The 10,919-nt window shown below is 32.4% G+C and overlaps 1 protein-coding gene across 1 annotated transcript; it reads left to right on the top strand.

Moving 5' to 3' along the window:
- The first annotated feature begins 451 nt into the window (after positions 1–451).
- Positions 452–9,831, top strand: LOC145124925 (cytochrome P450 Tp9025-like). Its single transcript, XM_079060407.1, has 2 exons — positions 452–1,373; positions 9,148–9,831. Exons 1-2 carry the CDS (start codon positions 492–494, stop codon positions 9,760–9,762), a joined length of 1,497 nt encoding a protein of 498 aa, XP_078916533.1. The 5' UTR covers positions 452–491; the 3' UTR covers positions 9,763–9,831.
- The last annotated feature ends 1,088 nt before the right edge of the window (positions 9,832–10,919 follow it).

Raw genomic sequence — 10,919 nt, 5'->3', positions numbered from 1 at the left:
AATTTTTATGTTAGTAATAAATGGAGTTGTGTTTGCTAACATTTTGTTTTCTCATTTGCTAATTAGTTTTAAAACTATTTAAAGAGTGTTGTTAATGAAAAGTTTCAAATTATATAACAATATATTTTTAATAAGAAAAAAAAAACAGTGGTAGATTGGCTCACACCTTTACATTTGAAGTTTTTAACGTATTCGTTAATTATTACATCTATTTAATTTTTTAATAGTATGATCAAACGAATATATATTTTTAATAAATGGTAAAATGATATTATTATAAATAGAGAAACAACAACAACAATAATAATAATAATAATAATAATAATAATAATAATAATAATAATAATAATCCAACGGATGAACTAAAAGCAACATGATTATTGACTAGGTCAGGTGATTGCCACAAATTACAAAGGGTTTACACTTTACACCCGTTTTGCAGGTGCACTATAAATACAGATACACCAACGATCATCTTCTCGATCACCACAATGGACTTCGACATCACCTTCCTGGTCCTCATCTCCTCTCTCATTCTTTCATTCTTCGTTATTCTTAAGAGAAAACGCAATGCTTCAAAATCTATAAACCTCCCACCAGGTCCACCAAAACTACCCATCATCGGAAACGTCCACCAGATCGCCGGAGCACTGCCGCACCATGCATTCCGTGACTTAGCCAAGAAATACGGTCCCATCATGCACATGCAACTCGGCCAGATCTCCGCCATCATCGTCTCGTCACCTCGGTTAGCCAAAGAAGTCTTCAAAACCAACGATCTCGCACTAGCCAGCCGTCCGTATGCACTTGTGGCCGATATTGTGTTGTATGGGAGCTCCGACGTTGCTCTTGGCCCTTACGGTGATTACTGGAGACAAATGAAGAAGATGATCACCGTTGAACTTTTAAGCGCCAAGAAAGTCCGGTCGTTCAGTGGATTCCGGGAACAAGAGGCCGACCATTTCATTGAGTTCATTCGATCGACCTGCGGAAAACCGGTGATCTTACGTAATAAGGTAACGGGAATGATCAACAACATCGTGTGCAAATCTTCGTTTGGTGGTAACTGTAAACAACAAGATGTATTGATCGAAGTTGTGGATGAGTTGGGGAGATTGGTGAGCGGGTTTTATGTTGCAGATCTGTTTCCTGAGTTTGGATTCCTTTCGGTCATTTCTGGATTGAAATCCAAGCTGACGCAGCTTCACAAGAGTCTTGATAAGATTTTTGAGGAAATCTTTGAGGAACGGAAAATCAAAAGACAAAGTAACAAAGAATCCGAAGACGATCTGCTTGATGTTCTTCTCACCATCAAAGAGAACGGTGGCTTACAGTTCCCTATCACAGACGACAACATCAAAGCTGTTTTTGTGGTAAGTTTTCGTTGACTTTATTTCTACTATAAATATTTTGTTGCGTTGATATGACACAATAGCAATTATACAAATAGGGGAATAATTTTTTTTATTGAATTATTAAAGTCCATCTTTAAACGATTTTGTGACATATATCATTATCTATTATTATCAAGTTTCAATTGTGTGACATCCATAAATTAACAAATCCTGGATAGATGACGTGATGGACATTAGATAAGATTTTGAATACCAATTTACCGGGTTTAGTTCCATTGTAATGTCGTAATAAAACATATAGATTTTAACTTTATACATATCTTATAAATTTATAATTGGTTATGGTTTGCTTGGAAAGTTTCCTATAATTGAATTTTATGATTATATATTCGAGAAATTAATATTCTTTTATATTTTCATTCTACTTATAATTGAATTTTATGATTATATATTCGATAAATTAATATTCTCTTATATTTTCATTCTATCTATCTTCCAACATATTTTGAATGGTAACAACTAACAAGTGTATTACTACTTTCATTAAATATGATACATCTTACCATTTAATCCATTTAATATGAGTATGAGGATGAATAAGAAAAAAATGATAGAATAAAAGAAAATATAGGAGGATATATTTCAATACTTAATTTTGAAGGGCGTACGTACATATGTCTCCGCCTGTTATAAGACATGGAGTACCTCTTGCGTTCACAATGCATATCCATTGATTTTTCTTGCTGCCAAAATGAGAGTATATCTCCATTTAATTAATATCGCTATAAATTAAGATAATATATTTTTAGTATTAAATGACAGAAGCATCATGCTATTTTCAGTGTTCACAAGTCACAAATTAGTATTAAAGAGACCAACGAAACATTTAATTATGCTACAGGTCAATTATCAAGTGATACACACTACATACTGCTTGTTAATGCGCCCCATGCATTTTTCTATTATAGACTTATGAAAATCATGGCATAACTAACTTCCATTTGTTCTTTATACGTATGTATACATATGTGTGTAAGGAATTTTATGTATACGTATGTATACATATCTTTAAAAATCAGACTATCTCTTTAACCCTACTAGCTTATGATAACTCGGATACCAAGAGTGGTAAAGTATGCGTACTCATATAGAAATAAAATATTATGAAATGCTTTGACTCAGTGTGCAAGTAGGTAACTTGATCGAATATTAATTAAAGAATCAAAATAAGAAAACCAGAGTACTACTAGTTTTGTACATGCATGTACAATTAATGCAATATATAGATAATAGAGCATTTGATGACTTTCTAACATTTTTTATTCACACAGAATATGTTTAGCGGAGGCACCGATACAAGTGCTATGACAATCGAATGAGCAATGACAGAACTGATGAGAAACCCTAACGTGATGGAGAAGGCACAAAAAGAAGTGAGAGAAACATTTAAGGGAAAGAACAAAATCACCGAGAGCGACTTAGAACACTTGGTTTACCTCAAATACATCATCAAAGAAACTTTAAGGCTTCACCCTCCTCTACCTTTGTTGCTTCCAAGAGAATGTAGAGAGCATTGTCAAATCGATGGTTATGATATACCAGTGAAAACGAAAGTGATTGTCAACGCTTTTGCATGTGCAGTTGATCCTGAATATTGGGATGATGCAGAAAGTTTCAAACCAGAGCGATTCAACAGCTCTTCTGTTGATTTCATGGGTACAAACTTTGAGTTCGTCCCATTTGGATCAGGGAGGAGGATGTGTCCTGGGATTAATTTTGGTTTGATTTCCATCGAGTCTGCTCTTGCTCAAATGTTATACTACTTTAATTGGCAACTTCCTTCTAAATCAAGCCCTACAAGTATTGATATGACAGAGAACGATGGAGCCACTGCAGTAAAGAAAATCCCATTGCTTGTAACTCCAACTCTCTATTCATCATTTTGACGAGCAACTTAATAGTGAGAACAAATAAGATCAAAGGTTGTTGTGCCTTATCTAAGCTTTTATATATAGAATATGTTTTTTTTTACATTTTTTTTATGTATTGTTGTTATTAATTAATTAATACCCAAGTTTAAAAGGATACACATTGAATAGAACTTAATTACCTCATCTTCAACATGACAAATAGCAAAGTATTTTGTGATTTGTATCAATTAATTTTATACTTCAATAGTAGCAAGTTATATATTTCAATTAATTTTATCCATAGTAGCAAGTTATTTACATTTTTCTTACTAATTATTATTATTACTAACAACGGTGAGTGGATAACCGTTGTTAGATTTTCAGCCGTCCGATTTCTTTAGCTTTCATTCTCAACCATTATAACTAGTGTTATAATCGTCCGGTGGACAGGTTGACCGATAAATGAATTATCTTTCATTCTTTATATAATACCAATGTCTATACAATTGATGATGCTTTGCCAAGTAACCAATGGTGACTTGAAATGTGGATGTAAAACAATTGATCAACTTTACTTTATTTTATAGCATCCTACTTTCGATGTGGGGGACAAAATACTCAAAATAAGATCTACATTAAATTACAAGTTTAAAAGAATGATCAATATGGCTTCTCACTTCATAAATTATCACCGATTTCTTTTGTAAATTATAATTTTTTCATAAAAGTTGTTATCAAAATAAACTATAATACCAATCTTTTGGCTTAGTAGACCAAAACCTAATGTAAATGACTGATTAATTCAGTTAGTAAGAAGCCATAAAAGTTACCGTAAAATCTTTTAAAGCACAATGTTATAACTGATTAGTTTAAAAAAAACTCAAACGGTCATGGTGTGTGTGATCGATTAACTATTCAACAAAAACTCAATGTTCAAAGCTATAATTGGCCACTTTTTCTAAAAACACCTCAAAGTGTAATGGTATGATTGATTATTTTTTTTTAAATCCGTCAACCTAAAATGCTATAATTTAGATAATGTAGAAAACCAAGGTTGATAATCTTTGATCCATGTGATGGAGAAATCTCACGCATGTATTCATAATAATTGTGACACATAATAGTATCAGCAAACTAAGAGTATTTGTGACATTCAATTAGCTTAAATTAGAGACTATCAATCATCTAAAAAGCATTATAGACAACTTGAGTGACACAAATGGCATGGAATAATTGATCGATTATATATTTTTTTATAGAATGACAAATGTTCATTTTTTTCCCGTTATAGCATTGTATTATGTCAAATCTATCCAATTATAGTTAGATCATTCATATATATATATATATATATATATATATATATATATATATATATATATATATATATATATATATATATATATATATATATAAACAATGCATTTGGGATCTCTATGGAGACATAATACTAAAAATAAGATCTATATTAAATTACATCTTTAAAAGACATACACTGTTCTATCATCATTATATTTCATTAGAAATTATGTTGTTCTATTAAAAAATTTGAATAAAATTAACTAATGATGATGTTTATGATATTAAACATTAAGATAAACTTCCACAAAAGACCATCTATCTGATAAGTTTGAAAACATGGAACTAAGTTGTTTGTATAACGCTTTACTGATTACAATGACAATATTTATGATATTAAACTTTAACATTTGCCTAATAGATTTCTCTTGTATTAGACTTAGTGGGTTTCTTGTAGAGACTTTAATTGATCGAGAGTGTGGACATCCGATAAATACTATAAGCATATTTCCATTGCAGAGCTCATATATTCAAATAACTGGATTCTGTTTCCAAATAATCATGTCAAAAGGCTTAAAACACCCTGCCAAATCAACTAAAATAACCTAGTCAAGAAAATAGTTTTTTTAAATGTTTTGACTCTTGAAAACCGAATTGCAAAAACTTTTGAAAACCGAATTGTAATAATAGACACTAAATGTTCGAAAATGAAGATATACGTATGATACATATCCTGTTTGGATAGTTTTTTTGATCAATTTTATCAAACAACTTATGTAACGCCCTGTTCCGAATCGATTCCTAATTCGAGGTTGTAGCCCGAAGATCGGTCATCATAAGGATTAGGGCCTTTGAAAAGGTGAGATTTAGGCTCATTTAGGTGCGAGCGATGTATTTGAAGTGATCCGGGTGTTCGGTTCGTGTTTTAGAGCATAAGGGTATTTCGGTAAAGTGTCAGTTCGGGATTTTGTGGAAATTGGATTTTTGTTCGGAACGTCTTAAGGATGGTATGAGTTAATATAAGTGTAGAGCTTCTCATTACCTTTCCATGGATATAAGGATCGTTGGAAATGGACTTATAACAAAGAAGTTATGGCCTTCAGAAGTTTGGTGGTTTTAAGGTTTAGTCGGGTACGCGGGGCGTACACAAAGGTTACGTAGGGCGTACTAGTGAAGAGAGCAGTACGAGCGGCGTACCTCGGAGTACGCTGGGCGTACTGACCAGGATGGTCGTGTGTGCTCTTCGGAGTATGCTAGGCGTACTCCAATCAGACCCAAACCTTATTTAAGGGTCTTGGACCTTATTTAAGCTCCTTATTGTTGGGTTTTGGGTACTATAACACTCCTATGGTGCACATACAACCCTAATAGCTTTGGATCTAAGTTTTCTCTAGTTATACATGCAATAAAATTTCCAAAGCATGAAGCCTACAACTAGCATACAATGTTGGTACATGAATCATAAAACTAGTTAGAATAATACATCTTTATTGTAGCTTGTAGTTTTGGCCTTTCAAGAGCTTAACACCTTAAGTGTGATGCCTCAAATGGTTCACAAACACCATGAACAAAGGAAGACTTGTAGAGAGAGGCTAGACACACTCAAATCGGTTATGATTCTCTTAGAATGCATAGGTATCAATTTTGGCTAAGGGATAACACATATATATTATAGGATTCCAAGAGTCATGGGTAAACCCTAATCCATACACTTGGGTTATGATCCATATCTCATGTGGGCTAACTCTTCATGGATACTTACATAAACTTAGCCCATCATGGATCAATAGCCCAAACAATATATATCACTGATTTACATAATCAGTCCCTGTTAATTTAATTAGTCTCTTTTGATCACTAAATTAATTCCAAATTAATCTTGATCAATACTAATTAAATATTATAATTTCTCAATTAATATATTATACTTATAATATATTATTAAATCATAAATAGCCTCTTTCTCAAATATCCATCCTGTCAGATTGTTCTGGTGAAGGAAACCCAAATGGACCATGCTACTCTCGGGTCAAGTACATACCAAATATAGTTATGGGCTTAGACACCTAATCCAACAGTTTCCCACTTGGATAAATCTAATAACTATTATTGCAAGAATGACTCCAAAATCCCGACTAGCAATCATAGCTCTCAAAAGCCGTTGTCGAACTCTGAGCTAGTCAATGACGAATCCATTAGATAAGGGATCATATATTCCTCCATTCTATATATCGTATGAACTGAGACATTGATTATAATCATTCTCTCTATTCATGTGTTGTTTCCCGATTTCCAATTTATGACGACCGACTAATTGAACAAATCAAATCAGTCCAGGCTTGGCCAAGCGCTTAGGGTTGTCATCACTAAATCATCGAGGGGCCCACGGATATCACTTTTATCCCACATTGGGTAAAAGGAATGGATAAACTTCGACTCAAATGCTTGCTTGTACTTACTCATCAAATCACATACAACAATATGTTTTATAACACCAAGTTACTGGTGCATTTACATATGTCAATGTGCAACGGACTTGTAAACTACAACTCACATGTCTTGGTTTCAAGAATATAAGATATTATCGTCTCACAATTACTCGTGATAAAATCCATGAAGTGATTCAGATGAGCATGGGTTTAATCCAATACTCGAATCTTATTCCAGAAGTACTCATGAACACTGCAGCAAACTTGTGCTATGTCTAAAACACTTTAGACAATCTACAGACGGATTCATGACAGTCTTGCCTCAATACCTACTTCCAAAGTATGATCGACTGTGGATAGTTTGAATAACATAGTTACTCGGGAAGTCAAAACATGCAAATTGAAACACAAGAATAATCGAATCCAATATGGTCTCAAAACTTTTGAATATAAATAAAACACCTTTTATTTAATCACCATATTGATTACACATTATTCATTGTATAATGTTTCGATTAATCAACTAAAGACTTGAATTAAAACAATAGTCATCCCATGCTCGAAGCATGCACACTATGTTTATCTATGATCCTTACTTTGTGAAAAAGATCAATTGTAAACATTTCCAATGACACTCATTTCACAATTCCAAATCCTTATCGTAAGTGTAAGAATACCAAGTCCTTGCCACTTACTGTAATCTGTTAGATTCTAAGCTTATATGTAGTGATCCTTTTGTAATGACTATGCACAAAAGTCATAGTGACTTGGCAAAATACATTACAAAGTATTCCCTTTGGACATTGGTTACTGGACCAATTCCATCGAAGCGAAGTCTCATATTTAAGGTGAATTTCTTTGAACATCCTTTTTGCATAAAAGTTTCTAACTTACTCATAGATTCTCGATATCCAACTCCCATTATGGAACCTTTTCCATAATTGCCCTATGACTACCCATTCTTAATAGAATCCTATCTATTCAGAATTATATCAATATGGTCCATTCATTACTATACTTCCAACTATCCACAAGCAACCAATCCTTGGTAAACCTCAGATCGTCCTTGACAGTTGTTTAATAGCTTTAGTCATATCCAGTTCTAGTCTTTTTTCCTTCTTAATGCCCTAGGCATTTGGAAATTTATAACATGATAATATTATAGCACATGCAATCAATCCTATATCTGAAGCATATGCGACACGATTTATAATGTCTTACATAAAGACATGATACTTGTTAGTCTTTTGCTATAATATTTCCATATATAGAATTTCCAATGTTGAAATATTTCAACATGGTATTCATATATATCCTTAACTAAGTTTGATTAATACTTCAATCTAAAGTTTTAGATTTGAAATAAAGTATAAGTATCCTCTCCTTTACTATAGCGAAACAACTTTTTCAAATTTTGCAACTTTGCAAATTTGTAACCTTTGTTTCCTCTAACTAGTATTGCTAACTTGCATCACTTCACACAATAATCATGCTCCCACCAGCATCATAATTATAAGACATGGAGTACCTCTTGCGTTCACAATGCATATCCATTGATTTTTCTTGCTGCCAAAATGAGAGTATATCTCCATTTAATTAATATCGCTATAAATTAAGATAATATATTTTTAGTATTAAATGACAGAAGCATCATGCTATTTTCAGTGTTCACAAGTCACAAATTAGTATTAAAGAGACCAACGAAACATTTAATTATGCTACAGGTCAATTATCAAGTGATACACACTACATACTGCTTGTTAATGCGCCCCATGCATTTTTCTATTATAGACTTATGAAAATCATGGCATAACTAACTTCCATTTGTTCTTTATATGTATGTATACATATGTGTGTAAGGAATTTTATGTATACGTATGTATACATATCTTTAAAAATCAGACTATCTCTTTAACCCTACTAGCTTATGATAACTCGGATACCAAGAGTGGTAAAGTATGCGTACTCATATAGAAATAAAATATTATGAAATGCTTTGACTCAGTGTGCAAGTAGGTAACTTGATCGAATATTAATTAAAGAATCAAAATAAGAAAACCAGAGTACTACTAGTTTTGTACATGCATGTACAATTAATGCAATATATAGATAATAGAGCATTTGATGACTTTCTAACATTTTTTATTCACACAGAATATGTTTAGCGGAGGCACCGATACAAGTGCTATGACAATCGAATGGGCAATGACAGAACTGATGAGAAACCCTAACGTGATGGAGAAGGCACAAAAAGAAGTGAGAGAAACATTTAAGGGAAAGAACAAAATCACCGAGAGCGACTTAGAACACTTGGTTTACCTCAAATACATCATCAAAGAAACTTTAAGGCTTCACCCTCCTCTACCTTTGTTGCTTCCAAGAGAATGTAGAGAGCATTGTCAAATCGATGGTTATGATATACCAGTGAAAACGAAAGTGATTGTCAACGCTTTTGCATGTGCAGTTGATCCTGAATATTGGGATGATGCAGAAAGTTTCAAACCAGAGCGATTCGACAGCTCTTCTGTTGATTTCATGGGTACAAACTTTGAGTCCATCCCATTTGGATCAGGGAGGAGGATGTGTCCTGGGATTAATTTTTGTTTGATTTCCATCGAGTCTGCTCTTGCTCAAATGTTATACTACTTTAATTGGCAAATTCCTTCTAAATCAAGCCCTACAAGTATTGATATGACAGAGAACGATGGAGCTACTGCAGTAAATAAAATTCCATTGCTTGTAACTCCAACTCTCTATTCATCATTTTGACGAGCAACTTAATAGTGAGAACAAATAAGATCAAAGGTTGTTGTGCCTTATCTAAGCTTTTATATATAGAATATGTTTTTTTAAATTTTTTTATGTATTGTTGTTATTAATTAATTAATACCCAAGTTTAAAAGGATACACATTGAATAGGACTTAATTACCTCATCTTCAACATGACAAATAGCAAAGTATTTTGTGATTTGTATCAATTAATTTTATACTTCAATAGTAGCAAATTATATACTTCAATTAATTTTATCCATAGTAGCAAGTTATTTACATTTTTCTTACTAATTATTATTATTACTAACAGCGGTGAGTGGATAACCGTTGTTAGATTTTCAGCCGTCCGATTTCTTTAGCTTTCATTCTCAACCATTATAACTAGTGTTATAACCGTCTGGTGGACAGGTTGACCGATAAATGAATTATCTTTCATTCTTTATATAATACAAATGTCTATACAATTGATGATGCTTTGCCAAGTAACCAATAGTGACTTGGAATGTGGATGTAAAACAATTGATCAACTTTACTTTATTTTATAGCATCCTACTTTCGATGTGGGGGACAAAATACTCAAAATAAGATCTACATTAAATTACAAGTTTAAAAGAATGATCAATATGGCTTCTCACTTCATAAATTATCACCGATTTCTTTTGTAAATTATAATTTTTTCATAAAAGTTGTTATCAAAATAAACTATAATACCAATCTTTTGGCTTAGTAGACCAAAACCTAATGTAAATGACTGATTAATTCAGTTAGTAAGAAGCCATAAAAGTTACCGTAAAATCTTTTAAAGCACAATGTTATAACTGATTAGTTTAAAAAAAACTAACGATCATGGTGTGTGTGATCAATTAACTATTCAACAAAAACTCAATGTTCAAAGCTATAATTGGCCACTTTTTCTAAAAACACCTCAAAGTGTAATGGTATGATTGATTATTTTTTTTAAATCCGTCAACCTAAAATGCTATAATTTAGATAATGTAGAAAACCAAGGTCGATAATCTTTGATCCATATGATGGAGAAATCTCACGCATGTATTCATAATAATTGTGACACATAATAGTATCAGCAAACTAAGAGTATTTGTGACATTTAATTAGCTTAAATTAGAGACTATCCATCATCTAAAAAGCATTAT

Source organism: Lactuca virosa, chromosome 7 (genome assembly GCF_052849685.1).
Source record: "Lactuca virosa cultivar CGN04683 chromosome 7, Lactuca_virosa_CGN04683_v6, whole genome shotgun sequence".
Taxonomy (NCBI): Eukaryota; Viridiplantae; Streptophyta; class Magnoliopsida; order Asterales; family Asteraceae; genus Lactuca; species Lactuca virosa.
This window is presented reverse-complemented; position numbering and strand designations above follow the sequence as displayed.